Source organism: Elephantulus edwardii, unplaced genomic scaffold (genome assembly GCF_000299155.1).
Source record: "Elephantulus edwardii isolate Elephantulus edwardi_28Jun2011 unplaced genomic scaffold, EleEdw1.0 scaffold00059, whole genome shotgun sequence".
In the NCBI taxonomy this organism is placed as follows: Eukaryota; Metazoa; Chordata; class Mammalia; order Macroscelidea; family Macroscelididae; genus Elephantulus; species Elephantulus edwardii.
This window is the reverse complement of record NW_006399809.1, coordinates 10,129,592-10,152,251: the sequence shown is the minus strand read 5'-3', so window position 1 is coordinate 10,152,251 and position 22,660 is coordinate 10,129,592. Positions and strand designations below refer to the sequence as shown.

Below are 22,660 nucleotides of genomic sequence, written 5' to 3'. Positions count from 1 at the left end.
TTCTCTCCCCCATAGACTTCAATGCCATAAACATATTTCATCCCGTTTTTCTATTTTTTAAAAAATGTGTTTCATCCATGTACATTTTGTTTTATACACTCATGTTAAACGATAGTCTATTAAAAAATTATGTATAAGGAAAGTAGATAAAAAGAAATAGCATCCAGAAGTTAGAAAAAAAAAAAGAGAAGGATAATTAACTTAATGAAATTAAAATTTTGGTAAATGTCAGCTAAGCTTTTTTTTTTTAAAGATCTTTTACTATTTTTATCCGTATGGCAGTCTCTGAGGATAGGAAGGGCTTTCCGTGTTGTAGGTGCTAGAGAAGTAAAGGCTGGAGTGCTTTGGATGTGTGAGCACTGTTGCCGACATTGGGGACTTTGGGTTCCAGTTCTTTTCTGTTATTGCTTTGGTTGAGGGGAGAGAAGCACGTAGAAATTTACTGGGAATTGGATATGGACCTTGAGATAATAGGGATAGTGAAGAAACAATTCATGTATGTATTAAAATTCTTTTCTGTATTTAATATAAGAACAGTGTTTTAATCTTAGTTTTGAAATAACTAATGCAGTAAGTAGTACTTTACTCCTTTGGTTTTTTAGAATGCTGATAGCTCAATCTGACTTTATTCTTGTACATTAATTGTGTAATGTGATTACTTTTTTGCAGATGCAGCAAATTACTACTACTTAATTATACTAAAAGCAGGAGCTGAAAATATGGTGGCCACACCATTAGCAAGTACTTCAAACTCTCTTAATGGAGATGCCCTTGCATTCACTACTACATTTGCTCTGTAAGTAAATTAATCTTTTCTTGAGTTTAATATCTTTAAGAACATATTTATAGTCTTAAGTCATGCAGGTGGCAGTTAAAGTCTTGAAAATGCACGTTTGCCTGTTTTTATAAAAACAAATGCCCTAATTAGCAGCTTTTATACTCAAACACACATACCCATGCACACATTTAAATATGAAGAGTAAATTGTTTTATAAATTTATTGCTTCAAATTATTAATATACTTACTTAATCTTAATGAAAGAACAACTTACATTTAGTGTCATGGACTTGTTCAAACTCAAATTAAAAATCCATTTGGAAAAAAATTAATACTTTTATTATTGAGGATCTTAAGTGATAAAATATTAAGGAAAATATTTTACACTTGTAATATAGGAAAAATACAGACTATCCTTAACAATTTTTATATACTTTTCAATTATCCAAGGCTATTGTCTTTTTTTTTTATAGTGGTACTTAAGATTTTATTTTTAATGGCATAACTTGAGGTTGTTCTTACTTTATTTTTCTAGGCAAGATGTGTCCAATGACTTTGAAATTAATATTGAAGTTTATAGTTTGGTAAGCAGTTACTACTTTCTAAAATAACCAGTAGTCTTAAAGTTTGATTTTTAGATTAATCATGCTTTGTGTTTTTATGTAGGTACAAAAGAAAGATTCCTTAGGCCCTGATAAGAAAAAAAAATCATACAAATCTAAGGTGAGAATGCAAGAAATTTGGTAAAAGAACTATAATAAGAAATAAGAGATGTCATTATACAAGTTTTAATTTATGTGTAAAAGTTAATGATTATGATGTTTTAGAAAATTTTTTTTCAAATTTCTAGTTCTTTCATTTAATAACTAAAATGAACAGCTTTGATAGTGAATAATCGTAATCTTGAGTGGACATTCAGGGTGTACTTGGGCTAGATGATTCTGTTTTCTTTATGCTTACTTGAACGTGAACTTGTATAACTCAGCCCTTTCCTCCAGGCTTCCCTATGAACTCTCACTAAGTCCTGTAAACCAGTACTTAACAAGAATGGGCTAGTGATTTACAGGCATAGAGTCTAGCTTGATTTCTAGCCTTACCAGTCTTTACAGTTTTGTCTTTACTTCAAATTATTTATTGAAATGGGTTTTTTTCCTTAGCTTTAATTTAGAATGGATTGACTAAGGTAGGTTAAGCTTTAAGGAAGCACTCAAGTATATTATTTTCATTTTTAAAAATTATTTGAATGTGAGAATATCTCAAGGTTGACTTTAAGCTCTGGATCACGCTTGCTAGGAAATGAATGTACTGTGCTATGCTTTCTTCTAGAATATGACTCCAAAGCGCTTCTTTACATCTGCAACCACAGTAAGTAGAGCTTTGAAAAAATAGTTGCCTTTCTTTGAGAAATCTTTATCTTGCATATAGCATAGTAAATTGGTTAACAATGTTTAAACTTTAGCACTGTGGTAATCTTTAAAAATATGCTAATAGGGGAGAGTTCTAGAAAATTTATCTAGGGGAAAATGTTTTCTAAAATATGGTCTTGTAAACAAATGTTTTCTAGCTAATAAAACTTTTATTTCTTGTTCACATACTTTTCAGAAAAGTAACCTTCATTCAGGTGAGTGAATTTTTAATGTTTTGAAATGATTGAATAAGAAAAATAACTAAGCAATTGTATTTTTATATAGATCATCTACATTGGTTTTGTTAGTAACCTGTAAGACACTGGTCTGAACAACTTGCTGCCTTGGCTGTACCTTTATCAGAAAACACCATAGTCATGATTCACATTGCTTAAGCTCTGATAGACAAAAGATCAGTTGTTTGAACCTACCAGCTGCAGTCGGGAAGAAAGATAGGGCAGTCTGCTTCTGTAAAGACTTAGGGTCTTGGACACCCCCTGGGCAGCTCTGCCCGTCTATGGACTGGGAGTGAGTGGGAATCTACTCTGCAGCCATGAGAGCTTTACTTGGAACTGATTCTTGTATTTGTCCTGTTGTGACTGGCGTGTATCATGTCAGAATAGTACATTTCAAGTTCACTAGTTACTGGGATGCTAATAAGGAAGAAAAGACTTTCTCTAGAATGCTGTAGGCCTCAGTTTTCCAAAGGATATCGGGATATGGTTTCACTCACTTTTGGGGGATGGGTTTTAGCATAAAAGAAATTGTAGAGAACATCTCTCCTATCCTCCACTGGCCATGCAATGTTTTCTATATCTTTTATGAGAATTTTTATGTTCTATGTCCTTTAAAAAACATCTGTCCAAAAAGTTAGAAGTGCCTGTCTCTCTCTTAAGTGAACATAAAATAATTAACAGTTTTGTTTCATTAAACATATGTTGATAATTTGTTTCATGACTTTTTTTGATGATTTCTTTAAGTTTTTCTCCCATATTTAAAAGACTTTCTTGAAATCTTCATCTTGCACTTGGTGTTGTAAATTGGAAAAGAAAGCAATTTTTCTGATTATTTAATTTCTTTGTATTGTGATGGGATTTAGAACTGTATTTGCATTTATAAATTAACTGAACTAAACTTGGTTTCTTCTTTCTTTACAGCGATGGCTAGCCCAGGTGGCCTCAGTGCTGTGCGCACAAGCAACTTTGTCCTTGCTGGATCTCACACACTGTCACTGTCTTCACTGGGGAGCACTAAATTTGCTCTGGACAAGGTAATTCAGCTTTATCTATAAGGGGGTAGTAGTATCTTTTTTAGTTTTAGCAAAATTAGACAAATGGATATGCAATAGTGCTTTCAGGTAATTTGACTCTTTGACATTGTGTGTTCTTTGAATTGTAGTTTTAACTAGGCATGATGATGGAAATATTTCTCCCTTGTATCTTAATAATTACATTTTCAAGGTAGCATCTGCTTTTTCCTTTCTAACTATCTTTTCTGTTAATACTTATAAAAGGCAAGTAAGACTTTGTATTTACATAACATCTTACCCATAGGAACTGATATTTTGAAATGAGCAGTGTTTTATGGGTTTAGTTTTGAAAATCTAGAGAGAGCTAGATGTATCTCTTAGAAGAGTACTTATGAACTGAAGGAATTTTCTTCCTGTACTGCTCTCTCCAAAGTCAAATCTTTACTATTCAGCTATGCATTATGTCACTGTTGAATGCTTCTTTACCAGGTGGTGTAATTAAGCTTTTATATAGTTAACAATACCATTTTAAAAGGTAAAGAACTTCACTCTATTGGGATAACTCTTGTGATATAATGCAATCATATTTTAAAAGATTGCAAGCAATTTCTGTTGCCAGAATGTAGAGACAATAAAGTACAGAAATTAGGTGGCTTGATCTCTGATTTTCACTCTATGAGGAATCTACTCTTAAACTCTGGGCAAAGTTACTTCATTTTTCTGAGGTCTTATTTTTCTAATCAATTAGAAGATTAGGTGAAGATGATCAAACTTTAAATTCTGTGTAACATTTTTCTTTTCTTTGACAAAGCATACTATATGTGCAGTTTTCATTATCATCAGTGCATAAACATACCCTAACTTGCTAATTTTTAAAAACCCGTGTAACTTTATTTGGTGATTTACCTGGTGTAACAAGAGAGTTATCCTAGCTCTTTTTTCTCTGTGTTTTTATTTTTTTTATTTTGTTTATTTTAGATAAATTATGATGTAAAAGAGCGAGAGCTACTGGGATATTTGTTCCAGGAAAAGGTTGCCATATTTTCTTTGCTTTAAACTAATAAGTTTTTAAATAATCATTAATTTTGGCCCACATGTGCTTGCCTTACTAACAAATATCCTGTCTTCCGAGTTATTTGAAATAATTAAGGACGTTACATTATTCTTTCTTCAGACTTGAAGATGGACATTTTTTGCCTTCACTCTTACACTTCTCTAAAGCTTTCCTTGAAAATTCTCTGCTTTTCTTCATGCATGTTTGGTATTGGGATTTCTTTCCTCTGTTCTTTCTTTGATGTTATAATTTTTAAAGGTTCTTTAACACTGGGCTACTGCCTGAACAGTCAGTGGTTCAAACCCAGCAGCTAGTCTATGGGCAAAGTTGTGGCAGTCTGTTACTAGAAAGATTTGTGATCTTAGAAATTCTATGAGGCAGTCTTACTTTGTTCAGTGACCTGGAATTGATTTGACAGCAACGAGTCTGGCTTTGTGTTTTTTTGAGTATTAGATTATATTTAAAATGAAAAGTTACTAGGTATAATGGGCTTGAGCATGGCAATGATCATGATAGTGACACAGGGTAGGGAAGCATTTCAGTCTGCTGTTTAAAGGGTGGTTTTGAGTTATTTTCAACTCAGTGGCATCTAACAGTAACCTATCTTGAAATGTGAGAAGCCTTGGTGGCAAAGAAATGAAATGCTTGCCTGCCGCTAATGGCAGTTTAAATCCACCAGCCATTCTACTGAGCTCTGGTGGCTTAGTGGTAAGAAGCTGTGCAGCAACTTCAAAGGCATGTGTTTTGACTCCACTAGCTGCTCTGTGGCAGAAGGATGGGTAGTCTTTTCCTGTCTGATCTACTGCCTCTGAAAACCTACTGGAGGGTCAGCTATCAGTCGGTTCTGACTTGACAGTGCATTGTTGTTGTTAAATGTTGTTGAGTCTAGTACAACTCATAGCAACCTCATGAACGAAAGATCTGAACCCTGCTCTATAACTATCACTGTTTCTCTAATGTTCATAGAGTTTCCAAAGGCGTGTTTAGGAAGTGGATGTCAATCCTGCTTCCACGTTTATCTCAGTATGAGAGCTCTACCAAAGCCTGTCCACCAGGGGTAACCATTATGGCATTTGACATGCCAGTGGCACAGTATTTAGTATCACAGCAACGAAACTGACAGTCTAGTGCTGTACCATGAATGTTCTTCCTTGAGTCCAAACAACTTTTAACAGTTTTAACTTTTTAGAATTTGGATGCTCTATCTATGGTGGGTCTCAGAAGATGGATTCAGCAGCACTTGACCTGAGTTTTCGGCTTATCAATTTTTTTTTCCCCTCACCCTTCCCCAATTTTTTAAAAAAAAACATGTTTAGCTGTCATTTTAATTCAAAATGTTACACATTATAATTTCATTATATTTTCATTCTCTTACTGACTCCTTTGTTACTTTAGTGACTTAAATAGTAAACCATGTGATTGAGTTAAAAATCGAATAAAAATTTTATTGGTTGTGTCTTACACTTTAAAGTCTTTTTTTCTGAGTCAAATGTAATACAATTTAGATTCAAAACTTGTCTCAAATGGGCTTTTTGTGCGTAGTTGTTGTTAGGTGCTGCAAAGTCCACCACGGTTCATAGTGATTCTGTGAACAGCAGATTTGAACCTTGCCCTCTCCTGTGTTGGCCTCACCACCCAGGGGTGGTGCCTGAGCCAACTGTCACAGCTACTGTGTCTGTCCATCTGGTTGAGGAGCTTCCTCTTGTTTGCTGACCCTCCCTCCACTTTTCCATAAATGATGCCCTTTTCCAAGGATTGGCTCCTTCTAAAAACATATCCAAAGTATGAGAGATGCAGTGTCATCATTTTTCCCCTTTAAGAAACAAACTGACTCCAATTTCTCCAAGATATATTTGTTTACTTTTTTTTGGCCATTTGTGAGCTATTCAGTAGTCTCCTCCAAAATCACAACTCAAAGGCATGCATTGTTCATCCACCATCAGTAGTCATTATCTAACTTCTAGATATGTAGGAAGTAAATCAAAAGACCATGGCTTGAATCAGCTATGCCTTAGTTTTCAAATTGACATCAAACTGACCTCACTGCCTCTGGAGAAATCTTTGACAGCAAATTTTTACAATTCAACATGTCTTTTGATTACTTGACTTCTGTTGCCAAGAGTGTTAATTGGGATAACCACTTTAGTCTTATCTCTGTAAGGGGAAGCAAATATTTATTCCAGTAGCTTATTGATTATATTAGAGAGTACTTAAAACTATTTAGTCTAGGTATTCTAAGTTTGTGGGGGACAATGGAAGACTTTCTATATTCATACAATCTTTCTCAGGTTGTAATTTTTATTTTTTAAAAAATTAATTTTATATTGGTATGCATACAAAATTGATATACATTGTGTTCCACACTATTTTCATTCACATTGTGTTTTATATAATCATTCTCATTCATTGTATTTTGTAAAGTTAGTCACCATTTAACTATGCCCACTATTATGCCGTCTTTTTAGATCCCCAGCAGATCTTTCTCATTTCTTTTACCTGCTTCCTTTACTCACCAAATTGTGCGACCCTGTGGTTTCCCCCTCTTTTCATCCTCCCCCCTTGCTCCCACCCCTCTCCACCTTTACACGCTTTACTAGTTATCCTCTATTTTTACAGTAATGGTCTTAAGCAGTATTTGTCCATATGAGACTAAGTTAGTTCACTCAGCATAATGCTCTCCAGTCTTTCCCAACTTTCGTAGTGTTGTTGTTGTTGTTGTTATGTGCCATCGAGTCGCCTGCGACTCATAGCGACCCTGTGTACAATAGCCCTAAACTCCGCTCTGTCCTGTGCCAATCACACTGTCTCTGATACTCCCATCCCAATTATCCCAGTCACTGAATCAATCCACCTCATAGAGGGCCTTCCTCTCCTGCGCCGTCCCTCTACCCTCCCAAGCATGATGTCCCTCTCTAAGGAACGGTCTCTCCTCACAACATGTCCGAAGTAAGTTAGACGGAGCCTCAGAATCCTTGCCTCCAAGGAGCCACCCGGTTTAACCCTCTCCTGGACAAATCTATTTGTTTTCCTAGCAGTCCATGGTATTCTCAGTACTCTTCTCCAGCACCACAGCTCAAAGGCATCAGTTCTCCTTCTATCCTCCTTGGTCATTGTCCAACTCTCTGATGCATAACAGGTGATTGCGAAGACTATGGCCTGTATCAGACGCACCTTAGTCTCCAGAGAGACACCACTGCTCTTCAGCACTTTGGAGAGGTCCCTAACAGCAGACTTTCCCATGGCAATGCGCCTTTTAATTTCCTGGCTGCTGGTGCCAAGACTGTTGACTATGGAGCCAAGCAAACTAAAGCTGTGTACAATCTCAATCTCTTCACCATCCATCCTGATGCTGCCGATTGGTCCAGTGGTGAGAGTCTTTGTCTTCTTGACATTGAGCCTCAATCCATATTGTAGGCTGCAGTCCTTGACACTCTGCAGCAGGTGCTTCAGGTCCTCCTCAGTTTCAGCAAGCAGGGTTGTGTCATCCGCATAACGCAGATTGTTAAATCATCCACCAATCCTGACCCCACATTTCTCCTCATAGAGCCCAGCCTCCCGGATAATCTGTTCTGCGTATAGGTTGAAGAGGTATGGAGATAGGATGCATCCCTGGTGTACGCCCTTCCCAATTTTGAACCATGCAGTGTTCCCTTGCTCTGTTCTGACGACTGCCTCCTGGTCCAAGTATAAGTTTCGCATTAGAACGATCAAGTGTTCTGGGATTCCCATTCTTCTCAGAGTCAGCCACAGTTTGTTATGATCTACACAGTCAAATGCCTTTGCATAGTCAATGAAGCACAGATAGACATTCCTCTGGTATTCCCTGCTTTCAGCCAAGATCCATCTAACATCAGCTACAATATCTCTAGTGCCACGACCCCTTCTGAAACCAGCCTGGACTTCTGGTAGTTCTCTGTTGATGTGCTGTTCCAGTCGTTTTTGGTTACTACTTTCGTAGTAGTTTTCGAAATTATTGCTCCTGAGTGCTGTATTACATCATGTGAATGTACCACAATTTCTCAATCCGTTTGATTGTGGTTGGACATTTGGGCTCTTTTTATGCGATTGTGAATAAGGCTGTTAAGAACATTGGTGTACAAATCTCCATTTGTGTCTCAGTTCTAATTTCCTTGGGGTCTGTTGCTAGCTATGGAATAGCTGGATCATATGGAATTTCCATTTTCAGTTTTTTTAGGAAACGCCAAACTGCCAGGCTATAATTTTTATGGGAGCAGATCTCCAGCTACTTTCCCCCCAAAGAACCACTGTTGGGTTTGAACCACCTACCTTTCAATTAATGGAGCTCTGGTGTTCTACTGGTAAGAAGTTAGACCACCAACCTGAAGGCATATGGTTCAAATCCACCAGCTTTTCTTAAGGAGAAGATGAGTAGTCTCTTCTTGTGCAAACCATTGCCTCTAAAAATCCACTGGAGGGTCAGCAATGAGTTGGTTCTGACTTGATGACAACCATCTTGGGGACAACCATCTCTCAGTTAACTGCTTAGGATTTTAACCCTCAAGCTACTTAGTCTATCCTGTTTTCCAAGGTTATTATGACAGGTTTGTTTATTCTTTTGTCAGTTAGTGATATATACCATATTCTTCCATTCATAACCTTACCCGACTCAGAACTGTAGTATTAATTAATCAGTAATTCCACTCAGTTGCTGTGTTCGTAGGTGCCATGGAGTCAGCTACGACGGTGAATGACCCTTTGAACAAAGGACCTGAACCTTACCCTACTCACTCTGTGCAGCCTCACCATCTCTGATATGCTCTAGCCCACTGTTACAGTGTCTGTCCATCTCCTCGAGACTCTTCTTCTCGTCTCTGTCCCTCCACCTTTCCCAGCAGGATGTTCTTTTCCGAGGACTGACCCCTCTTGACCACGTGCCCAAATTATATGAAATGAAGTTGCACCATCCTTTCCTGTAAGGAGTACCCTGGTTGCACTTCCTCCCAGGTTGACTTGTTTTGCTTTTTTTTTTTTTCAGTTTGTGAGATACTTAATACTCTTCTTTAATACCTCACAACTTAGAGGCATTGATTCCTCTTCTGTCATCCTTATTCATTGTCCAACTTTTCACATGCATAGGGAGTAAGAAATGGCCATGGCCTGGATCAGGTGCACCTTAGTTTGTAAACTGATATCCTTGTTCTTTAGAACTCTAGAGAGGTCTTGGACAGCATGTTACCTTAATATAGTATATCTTTTGATTTCTTGACTGTGGTTGCTGTGAATGTTGATTGTGAATCCAAGTAAAATGAAATAGCTGACACTTTCAATCTTTTGATCCAGTGGTGAGAATTTTATTTTCTTGATAATGAGATGTAATCCATATGAAAGGCTGTAGACTTTGATCTGAAATCCGTGCTTCAAGTTCTCTTGTCTTTCAGCTTGTGTCATCTGCATAAAATACGTAGTTGATGAATTTTCTCCAATCTTGATGCCACATTGCCCTTCATATATTGTCTAGCTTCTCAAATGCTTTGCTCAGCATACAGATTGAACTGGTAATCATAGAAATGTTTTCGTACTATATTTATCCTTTCGTTTATAACTTCTTTGGCTTAACAGAATGTTTTTAAAGTTTTGTTCATGGCACAGTTTTTATTTTTCTTTTTGATTGAATAATATTCATACATAAGCTTTGATAGCCCTAGTGGATAAAGAGTTGTACTTATATCTCAAAAGCAGGCAGTTTGAATGCACCAGCTAGTCTGAGGGAGAAGTATGAGCAGTCTCCTACGTGCGGTTTTCAGCCTCTGAAAACACACGGGAAGGTCAACTATGAGTTGATTCTGGTACACAACAATAGTGACCTTACTGTAATTTTGATTTGCATTTTTCTGATTCATTCCATTCCATTTTGTTTACTTTTGTTATAAGTTCCACTCTGTACTTGAGTTGTTATGTTCTTTAACCATTTTTAAAATTTTTAAAATGATTTTAAATTTTTTATTATGTTGTATACAATCACTCACTTTTATACAATATTCATCTGCATTTTTTCATTCACGTTTTGTTTTATACAATCATTTCTATGAATAGTATTCTCTATAATTATTATTGATCTGTGACTTCTATTACCCTGTCTCATCAAGACCCCATTATACCTTGTCTACTTCCCACCTCCCCATCACCCACTAATACTGGCTGTCCTAGTGATTTTTCTTTCCCTTCTTCCACACCTCATGCACTGCTGGTGGGTTATGAAATGGTACAACCACTAAAGAAGGCAGTACAGTGTTTCCTCAAAAAATTGAACATAGAAATCTCGTATGAACCACCTATTCTATTGCTAGGAATATATCCCAAGGAATTCAGAGCTGCGACATGAACAGAGGTAATGTACGCCTATGTTCATCGCCTATCATTCACAGTTGCAAGAAAATGAAAACAACTGAAATGCTCATCAACAAACAAATGAAAAAACAAAAAGTAACAGAAACAAACGATTACATTTAACCAATTTTTGAAAGAAAATTTGAAATATGTGTAAAAGAATTCTTACATTTCCACTTTCTGGCATTTTTAAGTTTTTCCTTTCTCTTTTTTTGTCTTGGATAATTTCCTCTTTTGTAAGAACTTCCTTTAGTATTTATTATAAAATAGCTCTATTGGTGTGGATTCTGTACCCTTTATTTTATTGAAGTTTTTTTTTTAAATTAATTTTAATGAACATCTACAAAGATTTTGGATTTCCATTCATTCATTGTTGCACTTTTCTCCCCGCCCACACCCCCCCTCCAGTTCGCTCTTCTCCTTGAAAAGCAAAAGAAAAACTCCTTCATTGGTATACAATCCCCTCGCACACTCCCACCCCCACCCTGTGTATACTCCACTCTGCAACCCTCATTCCAGACTCTTATGATAATCATAATGCCCTAAAATATATTACACTAAAACTATTCTCTCCCTCATCAGCTTCAATGCAGTAAACATAATTTATCCAGTTTTTCTCAGTCTTACTGCCACCCTGATGTCAGCCTCATTCTACAACAGTGGCAACATACAGTATTTGTTCTTTTCTGACAGATATTTCAGAAGTATTTTTATACTACCTTCATTTCTTAAGGTTATTTTCTGTGCATATGGACTGATAGATTGATGGGTGTTTTTTTGTTGTTTTTTTTTTCTTTTGCCTTTTAAAAGATAACATTTTTTAAGTTCTTTTAATTTTTGCTTCTACTTTGTCTGAGAAGTCAGCCATCATTTTTTGTCTTTTCTACTCTAAGTTTTTTTTTTTTCTACTCTGACTTGAGGGAGCTCTAGTGGTAAGAAGCTGTGGAATGGTCATTCTTCTCTGGTATGATTAACTTCTTCTGAGAACCCACTGGAGGGTGAGCTATGGGTTGGTTCCATCTGCACAGCAAACAACAACTCTTAATTTTTGGCAGATTGGCTCTTATGAGACTATGGCTTCTTTTTATTTATTTGCTGATCTTTTTTACATCTATAGTTGATATGTTTGATTAGTCTTGTCAAGTTCTCATCTCTCCGCATATTCATTTGTGGTGTTTTTTTTCTAGGACTCTAGTTAAATATATGTTAGACTGTTGGCTTTTTTCCTAAAAATCTTTTATACTCATTTTGTCTTTTCATTCTTATTTTGGATCATTTCTACCCACCAGCCTTCAAGATGATTTTTCTTTTTTTAAGATAATGCCCAGTCTACTGTTAAGCCTCAACTGAATTTTTCTTTTTTTACAAATGTAGACATTTTTTTCTCTTTTTTTTAGAAATGCCATGTCTTTGCTTAAATTCTCCTTATTTTTGCCCATTCATGGCCATATTTTCTTCCAAATTGTTAAACATATTTATAAGTGATTGTCTTCCTATGACAAGCTTGAGATCATCTGAGGATCTGCAATTAAAGTTTATATTTTCTGGTTTTTGTACATTCTTATAATTCTTTTGTTTTTGTTCAAACACTAGATATACAAGAATAGTAGAGATTGAGGTTGGGAAGAAATTGCACTTTAATCTCTTAAAGAGCTTGAATTAAGCCTAATCCCTTTGATGTAAGCAGAGGTTAATTGAGCTGCGTCTGAGTTCTACCCTTACTCTTGGATCAGCTTTGGTTTTAAATATCTTGAAAGTGAGGTCAGGTCTCACCTTTCAACAAGATTTAGAAATTTTCAAGTTTTATTTTTTCTCTTCTCCTTTCCAGTCTGCCTTCAACTTTAGCTTTATAACCTACTCAGTAATATTCCTTGGGGTTAGTTAGCAAGTAGATGCCCATTTGTGTCTGCACAGCAACATTCCTTTGGGTAAGCTTTAGCAGATAGATGCCCAGCTATTTCCACAACCCATTAAGATACCACCATTAAAGGGTTAGACCAGTTCTTATCTCTGCAGAGTTCCTTTGCTTGTTGCAAGCTTCTTCCCACTCATGCCCCGAGGGATGAAAATGATTCCTGGACTGACTCATTATGGATTAGAGCAGTCCTTCAAAAGCTTTCGTTATTAAGGAGCCACTGGAAGTTTTGGGTCACCTGTTCTACATTGCAGCTTTAGAAAATGCTGCACTTTTAAGTCATCTATAAAGTTCCACTCCTATCTGAAAGAAGTACATTCTTGTAAAACATTCATAAACTCAACATGATGTAAAGTGAACAAAAAAAATTACCATTAACTTATAGGGAAAAAAAATACTTGAGCATTCCTTCTCAACATCACGTACCAAATGATGTGTAAAACTGAAAGTAACATTAATACACAGTGTTCACTACATAGTTCAAAGTTTGCTACCGAGATGCAGAGTGTAATTCCCAGGAAAGGAGCTTGAGGACATCCATCTTGCCAGTCAGCCTGCCCCTTTATCACTCACTGCCAAAGAAATTACACTTTAGCCATTTTTTTCATGACAGTGAAAACCCTCTTTCAATTTTTAAGGTTTTTGTTTGGTTTTTTTTTTTAGTTAGTGAAGAAAATAGGTGCTAATGGAAATCTTTGTGAAGGGAGCTTTGAAAAGGCGGAGGATCCCCTGTGTCCTCTAGTCACAGTTTCTCTTATTAGTACCATGGAGTTGGTTTTGCTTGTAGTGACCTCATGCACAACATGTACCATCCTCACAGTTGTTGCCATGCCCAAGCCTCATTGTTGCAGCCGCTGTTACTAGCACACTTCTTCCAAGACAGATATGTTTTTTTCTTTTGGAAATTCATGGGCCATTAGATAGTCCTTCACCAACACATTTCAAAGGCACAAATTTTCAGTCGTATTCATAGTCCAGTGTTCACATGCATATGTTGTTATTTGCTGTCAAGCTGAATCAACTCGTGCCTCTGGCAGGTGTTATGAGGCAGTAAATCGCAGGGGAGGAGATTGCCCATCCTTCTCCCATGGACCAGCTGTTGGATTCGGACCACTTGCCTTTGAGTTTGAGCCCAGCTTCTTACCAACAGGCCACTAGAGAGGCAATTGAAAATCCCTGGCGTAGGTCAGACGTACTTTAGTCTTTGTCTAAGTGACATCCTTGTTCTTTAGTGCTCTGGAAAGATCTTTTGCCCCAGATTCATGTATCATTTGATTTCTTCATGACTTTACACTTGGTTTATCAGAAGGTTATTCTCTGAAATTGTTTTGTAAATCATTGTACTCTCTTTCATTCAGGTACCCTTTACAGCTCCCTTGGAAGGACATATTTATTTAAAAATAAAGTGTCAAGTGAATTCAAGTATTGAAGAAAGAAGCTTTCTAGTAAGTGAGATTACATCATTTTTATTTTGTTTTTTCATTTCACAAATAAGTGAAATACAGACTTGGTTTTCCTAAGGAATAAAAAACCCTATAGACAAATTGATTCATTGAAGATTTATTTGTTACGTACTCCTATGTGCCAGTCCCTGTCTTGGTGCTGGAAAAATTATAGACCGTAAAATATAAATTTTCTACTTAAAGAGCTTCTTGTTTAGTAGGGAAAAATACAAATGGACAGGCAAGTCTAAGACAGTAAGTACTATGATAGGAGAAAATAGTCTGTGAGTGTAAATTGTTGTTTAAATCAGGACATTAGGTTTTGAGGGTGGGTAGAGGGGTAGAGAAAGCTAGTGGAAGAAGTAAAAGGTCTGGTGACGGAGCAATTCATTACTGAGCTGCCAAATGAAAAGCTGATGACTGGACCTCATTAACTTCTCCACAGAAGAATGATATGGCAGTCTGCTTCCCTTTAGATTACAGCTGTCATTAAGATTACTCTGACCCTGTGGGGCAATTCTGCACTGTCCTTTGTGGTCACCGTGATGGGGAATCCTTTGCCGTGAGTATGGAAGAAGTAACTTCTCCCTGGCCAACTTTATTATCCCTTTGGGTTAACCAGGGAAAAAGGGCAGACTAACAGGGGTGAAATATTCTGGATAAAGAGTAAAACTTGTGCAGTGGCCTGGAGTGTTCTTCTTCCCTTTGTGCCACCACCAATTAATAATCCCACTTATAGTGACCATAAAGGACAGTATTGAATTGCTGCATGGAGTTTCCAATATCCTAATCTTCAAGAACACTACATGGTTCAAAATCAAGAAAGGAGTGTGTCGGGAATGCATCCTATCTCCACATCGTTTCCATCTCTATGAGGAATGGATCATTCAGGAGATTGGAGGAAGACACAACACATCAACATCCTGTGCTATGAAAATGATACAACCTTGCTCGCCAAAACTGAGGAGCATTGGAAGCATTTACTGCAGAAGGTAAAGGACTGCAGTCTCCAATATGGATTGAATCTCAATATCAAAGAAAGAGAGATCTCAACATCAGGCCAATTGGTAGTATTGTAATAGATGGAGAAAACATTTATGTTGTTAACAATTCCAGATCTACAATAAACAGTCTTGGCTCCAGCAGTCAGGAAATAAAAATATGAGTTGCTTTGGGAAAATCTGCTGTTAGGGACCTCTCCAAAGCGCCAGCAAGCAACGGTGTCAGTTTAGAGACTAAAGTGTGCCTGGGCACAATTGCTTGCTATACATCTAAGAGCTGAACAGTGACTAAGGATGACAAAAAAGAATTGATGCCTTTGAGTTGTGGTGCCAGAGAAGAGTATTGAACATCCCATGGACTGCCAAGAGAATAAACAGCTCTGTCCTAGAGGGGCTGAAACCCAAGGAGGCAAGGATTTTGAAGCACCATTTCACATACTTGGGACATGCTACCTGAAAGGATCAATCTTTGGAGGAGGAAATTATGCTTGGAAAGGTAGAGGGTTAGTGCAGGAAAATAACTTGGATGAGGTGGATTGACACAATGACTGTGACAGTAGGGTTGAGGGTATCAGAAACAGTGAGGTTGGCTCAAAATAGGTCAAGGTTCAGAACTGTTGTTCACAGCATCACTGAGTCGTAGTCAACACAACAGCACATAACAACAATCTTCATGAAAGCAGTTTGCTAGGTGGCAGGGATCCTGTTGACATAAAAGGCTCTTGGAAGGTGTGGCACAAGTGGAATATCCACTGTTTGTGGGATGGGAAGTGATTTTTGTCCTAACAATCTATTGTGTAAAGTTGTTTTTAAAAAAAAAAATTATTATTATTTTATGTGTGTGTACTGTCAAATCAGATCTGACTGGAAAAGGAGGAGATTACCCCTCCTTCTCCAGCACAGCAACTGGTGGATTCGAACCGCATGCCTCTGGGATTGTAGTGCAGCTTCTTACCACTAGGCCACCAGAGCTCCCTGTGTAAAGTTTTAAACATAAAAAATATTAATGAATTTAACCACTCAAAACCCCAACCTAGTTTTTTTACTGTTAATATTTTTATTGTATTTATCATATATACTATTTAACCATTTCTTTAGCCATTTGTTTATCTATTTTGTTGTTGTTAGGTGCCATTGAGTCAAGTACGACTCATAGTGACCCTGTGAACAACAGATCTGAACCCTGTTCTATCCTGTGCCTCCTTGCCCTTCCTGACACACAAGAGCCCATTGTGACAGTCACCGTGTCAATCCACCTAGTTGAGGATCTTCTTCACTTTGAATGGGGTAGAATTTCAAAGTATATTGTTGCTGTGTGCTGTTGTTGTTAGGTCCTCCTAACTCAAGTCTAACTTGTTTTGATTCTAGGTACAACTTTTCTAGCCATTGTGTTTGCCCCCTTACGAGCATGGTCTCTAGCTACCTTAACTGTGGACACAGTATCTTGCAAATCATCAACAGCTGTGGTACCAATATAAGGGAGTGAGCTTTCCTTGACTGTGAGGTACCTTGGTAACTGTGGTAGAGAAAGGGTGGAGTCTATAGCACTGCCATGCAGACACAGTGGCAAAGTGTACCCAGAGGAACCCTGCATTTATTATGCTCGTTAAAGGTTTTGCTTGCCAGATGATAGAAGGAAAAGCTGACTTATAACTGCTCAGAGGTAAAGTTTGCTGAATGCTTGAGGAAACCAAAGACTTCTTGTATCTATGTTGCTGTACTTAATCTGAACTGTCACCAGTTGAGGAATTGTGCCTTCTTAATCTGGTTTGGGATTGCTGGAGTAAACCTGGATTCATGTTATGTGATATTTGCTCTCCCCACTCCAACATATTTCTCTAATAAATCCCACAACTGTGAGGAAAGCCTCTGAATCTTGCAATGAACTTGAACCCAAAGATTGGTAAAAATAGGTGGTGGAGCATGTGGGGTTACATGTCTGTGGAGCTATTTATATGGTGCTATGGATACTCTTGATAGTGACAGTTCCCTTTATGAAGCTGGTAGAAGTCAAACTTGGTCACTCTCATGTTGTATTGATTCCTATTACACTTACCCACTCAGCCACCAGAGTTGCCTATGTTGTAGTTGTTATGTGCTGCTGAGTTAGAACTAACCCATAACTGACTCTTCAGCAGGTTTTTAAAGACAGTAAATCATACGAGAAGAGATGGCCTGTGTCTGGGCAGTGCAGCTCTTTATCAGGTGACCACGCGAACTCTATACTTTGCCTTAAATATTTCCACATCTACAGATTTGTCCTGGAGAGGGTTAAACCGGGTGGCTCCTTGGAGGCAAGGATTCTGAGGCTCCGTCTAACTTATTTTGGGCATGTTGTGAGGAGAGACCGGTCCTTAGAGAGGGACATCATGCTTGGGAGGGTGGAGGGACGGCGCAGGAAAGGAAGGCCCTCTATGAGATGTATTTATTCAGTGACTTGGGATAATTGGGATGGGAGTGTCAGAGACAGTGCGATTGGCACAGGACAGAGCGGAGTTTATGGCTGTTGTACGGGTCGCTATGAGTCACAGGCGACTCGACGGCACATAACAACAACAACAACATATCATTAACTGGTAAAAAACAAATTGTTGAGTCAAAACTAACCCATAGCAGTTTTTCTCTAGCAGTTTCTCATAGGCAGTAAGTAAACTGAACTTCAGAAAAAATACCACTGTAGTAGGGAACAATTTTTTTTTCTCTCATAAATCCAGTAGGTGGCACTAGATATTTTTGGAAAAAAACATTTAGAAGTTTGGCATGAAGGCAGTGTTTACCTGTTGACTTCTTTTTGTGTACATATCTTTATATTTTATTTTAGACATCCTTAGCAAATTTTATGGTAGCTGATTTGTTTATGATGGCTGACCTAGATAAAATATTTAAAGTGGTCTCTTAACTGGCTTGTTAGATCTCTTCAAGTTGACTTTTCTTTAATCCTATAGCTCATTTCTATTGCTTTCATACTTACAAAGATGTAGTAAGAAAAAGCGTAGAAGTCACCTATCTCCATAATCCTTTGCCAATTACTTCTACCTTGTATTAAAAAAAGAGAAATAATGAAAATGAAGCGTGCTATGCGTGCATGCATATTATTATAACCCTAAATGTGAAAAAGAAACCTGTTTATTGTGATCTAAGTAAAGTTTACAGAATATATTGAGTTTTTATTCAACAAATCATGCACTGTAACAGCACTCTTCCTGCTTGGCTGTGTTTCCTGTTTCCATTTAGCTTTATCTCTGAACAAATGCTGCTCTTAATCACCTTGTGTGGTTGATTGTTGTTGTGTTGATTGTTGTTGTGTGTGCTCCTCTCTGTGTTACTCGTCACACAGGCCTATTGTTTGACTGGTATTTTCAGTTAGAAGAGTGATTTCAATTCCAGGCTTGGAGGGGGACGAAAGGCCATTGCAGGGACCTCTGGTGGTAAGAAATTACACTGATAACTGAAAGGCAAGCAGTTAAAATCCAAGAGCTGTTCTGTGGGAGAAGGTTGGATGTTTTCCTCCCTCTGAAAACCCGCTGGAGAGATGGGTATTAGTTGGTTCCAACTCCACAACACTAAACAACAGCACTATCAGAACTCTAAATATTTGATAAAAGAAATGCATCTTACTTAATCTTCTTTGCATTAGAAAATTTTTTCTACATACCCATTTTTTTAAAAGAAATGGAACAACTCATAGCAACCCTATGAACAAAAGGCCTGAAGCCCCTCTACAACTATCAATATCTATAAAAGTTCATAGAGTTTCCAGAGGCATGTTATTTAGGAAGTGGATGCCACTCCTGCTTCCAAACCTGTCATAGTATGTTATTGTTGTTATGAGCCATTGAGTCTCCTGTGATGTATAAAGACCCTATATACAGCAATTCTGAACCCTTTCCTGTCCTGAGCCAGTCTCACTAATTCTGACACACTATCCCGCCATTGTCCCAGTTACTATATCAATCCATCTCATCTGCGGTCTTCCTCTCCTACACTGTCCCTCCACTCCTTTAAGTGTGATGTCCTTCTCCAAGGACTGATCTTTCCCTGCCTTATGTCCAAAGTAAGTGAGGCAGAGCTTCAAAATCCTAGCCTTTCAGGAGAGACTTGGTTTCACCCTCTCTAAGACAGACCAACTTACTTTCTTGGCAGTCCATTGCAATGTTCGACTCTTCTCCAGCACCACAACTTGAAGGCATCTATTCTTCTTCTGTCATTCTTAGTCATTATCCAGCTCTCTAAAGCATAACAAGTAATTGAGAAGACCATGGCCTGGATTAGGTGCACTTTTGTATATAGACTGACATCGTTGCTCTTCAGCACTCTGGAGAGGTCCATGACAGCAGGTTTTCCCAATGCAATTCGTCTTTTGATTTTCTTATTGCTGGTGTTAAGAGTTTTGATTGTTGATCCGAGCAAGCTGTTATTGCTAACAACCTTAGTCTCTTTTCCATGCTGCCAATTGGCCCGGTGGTGAGAATCTTTATCTTCTTGATGTTGAACTTCAATTCATATTGAAGACTACAATCCTTGACCTTTTGCAGCAAGTGCTTCAGGTCTTCTTCAGCTTCAGCAAGCAAGGTTGTGTCATCTGCATATCATAGGTTGTTAATGAGTCTTCCTCCAATCGTGATACCATACTCCTCCTCATAAAGCCCTGCTTCCCAAATGATCTGTTCTGCATACAGATTCAAAAGGTATGGGGCAGTATGCATCCCTGACGCACTCCTTTCCTGATTTTGAACCATGCATTGTTTCCTTGCTCTGTTCTGAGGACTGCTTCTTGGTCCAAGTGTTCTGGGATTTCCATTTTCCTCAAGGTTAGCCTCAATATATTGTGATCCACACAGTCAAATGCCTTTGCATAGTCAATGAAACACAGATAAACACTGTTCTGTTACTCTGCTTTCTGCCAAGATCCATCTGACATTGGCGATAATGTCTCTAGTGTTATGACCTCTTCTAAACCCAGCTTGTATTTCTGGCAGTTCTCTGTCAATGTACTGTTACAGTCGTTTCTGGATAATCTTCAGAAGGATTTTGGTAGTTTGTGATATTAATGATATTGTTTGATAATTTCCCCACTCTGTCGCATCACCTTTTTTTGGAACGGGAATAAATATGAATGTCTTCCAGTCAGTTGGCCCACTATTTGTCCTCTAGATTTTTTGGCACAACTTAATGAGCACATGCAGGGCAACATCTGTTTGCTGAAATACATCTATTGGTATTCCATCAATTCCTAGGGCTTTATTTTTGCCAAGTCCTTCAGAGCAGTCTGCATTTTCTCCTTCATCACTATGTGTGTGTGTGTGTGTGTGTGTGTGTGTGTGTGTGAGAGAGATGTATGTATGTAGCTCTGGTGATCTAGTGGTAAAAGTTGCACTGCCAACCCAAAGAAAGACACTCAGTTTGAATCCACCAGCTGCTCTGCAGGAGAAAGATGATCAGTTTCTTCCAGTGCAATTTATTCATTGCAAATGCCTTTAAAAAAAAAAAAATAAATGGCAACTGCATACATGAGCCTCACCTGGTGAACTACACAGGTGAAATTTACAACATCTGTGGAAGGAATCAATGAAGAAGCTTGGTATCAGCAATCAGAACAAGGTTATGGGCTGTGGAACAGATCCTCAATTACTTATGTGCAAGCTTAAGTTGAAGTCGAAGTTTAAAATAGTTGGTAAGAACCAAAATATGACCTTGAGTGGTTGAAGTGTACCGTCATGTCAGGACTGACCCATAGCTGAGCCTCCCTCGGGTTTTCAAAGGCAAATAATTACACACAAGGAGATTGCTCATCCTTTTCCTGAGGAGCACCTTTAGGGACATTTAATTAGGATTTTTTTTTTTCAGTTGAAAATTAGATGAATTTCTATTTGAGTTTAGTTATTGGGAAAGTTCTTAAAGGTTCAGAGATGATGTTTAAATCTGAGATAATGACTTCTCTTTCCTCTGGTAAAAGACAGCAAGCTCTGGTTGCCTAGTTGCAGTACCAACCCAAATGCTCTGGTTCAAGTCTACCAACTGCTCCTGGGAGAAAGATTTAGAGCCTCTGATAATCTGCTTGAAAGGTCAGCTTTGAGTTGGTTCTGACTTTCTGGCACAAAGCTACCCTAATAATAGTATGGTAAAAGACATGATAAAAATCATACACTTAGATTTTTAAGCTGTGAAACATGTCAATTTAGCATTCTGTTTAAAAAAATTTTCTTAGTTGTTGGTGTAGATGTTGTTTTTTGTCTCTTTGAAACAAGAGCTCCTTTCTGTAATCTTAGCTTTCTCCTAACATTTTATTATTAAGACATATCTTCCAAGTTTCTAAAGCCAGTATTTCATTTCCTTTTCCAGACGATATTTGAAGATGTCAGTGGCTTTGGTGCCTGGCACCGACGATGGTGTGTTCTTTCTGGAAACTGTATCTCTTATTGGACATATCCAGATGATGAGAAACGAAAGGTAATTTTAATAGGGCTGGTTAGTGATGGAAGTTTCTTTAAACTTCCATGTAGTATTTCATGTAAGTGTTCCCATTCCTACCCATCTTGCCCAATGAGTGTACTTACACAGCCTTGAGAACTTTCTTGCTGTGAAAACAATTTTGTATGTGTTATATTTGCATCAAATTTTATACCATATCCATTCCCTGATGATGCAGTGGCTAAGTGCTTGATTGCAAACCAAAAAATTCGTAGATCAAACCCATCTAGCTGTTCTCTGGGAGAAAAGACCTGATAAGTTACTTCTGTAAAGATAAATACAGAAAACCATGGGAGGCAGTTTAAATTGATATGATTTTGCTATGAGTCAAGTATTGATTCGATGGCACCTGACAACAACGGCCATTCCCTGTGTTTTTACCGTTGCTAAAATAACTTAAGTTCATTTTCTCCTGAAATGCTCTTCTGTAGTCTTTGTAAAACTAAACCTATCAGAGTTCCTCTGCTGTTCATAGGGTTTTCAGAGGACAATTGTTTAAGAAATGAATGGCCAGTTCTGCTTCCTAGTCTGACTTAATCTGAGAGTTTTACTAAAAGCTGGCCACCATGGGTAACCCTTGTGGCATTTGATGTACTGGTGGCATAGCTTTTCAGTATCACAGGAATCCACAAATTATCTCTGTATAGCAAACTGACAGATAAGTCCTGTACAAATTAGAACACTGTTCTCCCTATATGCAACGAATGATCTCCCTAAATATAACAAACTGACAAAATAAGCTTCACACCAAATTGTGAGGCATAGGACATGACAGGCTTCAAATCTGTTGTTCATAAGGCAGCTATGCGTCACACTCGACTTGATGGCACCTAATAACTAGTCTTTTTTTGTGTGTGTGTGGCTTGACTTTTTATTTTTTTATATATGCTTTAATTTATTTTTCATTTCAATGAACATCTACAGAGATTTTGGAATTCCGTTCATTCATTGTTGCACCCTTCTCCCCGCCCCCACCCCCCGTTTGCTCCTCTCCCT

General features: G+C 37.8%; 1 protein-coding gene across 1 annotated transcript in view; it reads left to right on the top strand.

Annotated features, from left to right (window-relative positions):
* ANLN (anillin, actin binding protein) overlaps window positions 1-22,660 on the top strand; it is a 104,096-nt gene that overhangs the window by 74,797 nt on the left and 6,639 nt on the right. Inside the window, exons 17-24 of the mRNA XM_006887626.1 lie at window positions 670-796; window positions 1,314-1,362; window positions 1,445-1,501; window positions 2,105-2,143; window positions 2,381-2,399; window positions 3,342-3,454; window positions 14,109-14,195; window positions 21,536-21,643. Of these exons, the coding sequence (XP_006887688.1) occupies window positions 670-796; window positions 1,314-1,362; window positions 1,445-1,501; window positions 2,105-2,143; window positions 2,381-2,399; window positions 3,342-3,454; window positions 14,109-14,195; window positions 21,536-21,643 (599 nt within the window). The remainder of the gene's footprint in view (window positions 1-669; window positions 797-1,313; window positions 1,363-1,444; window positions 1,502-2,104; window positions 2,144-2,380; window positions 2,400-3,341; window positions 3,455-14,108; window positions 14,196-21,535; window positions 21,644-22,660) is intronic.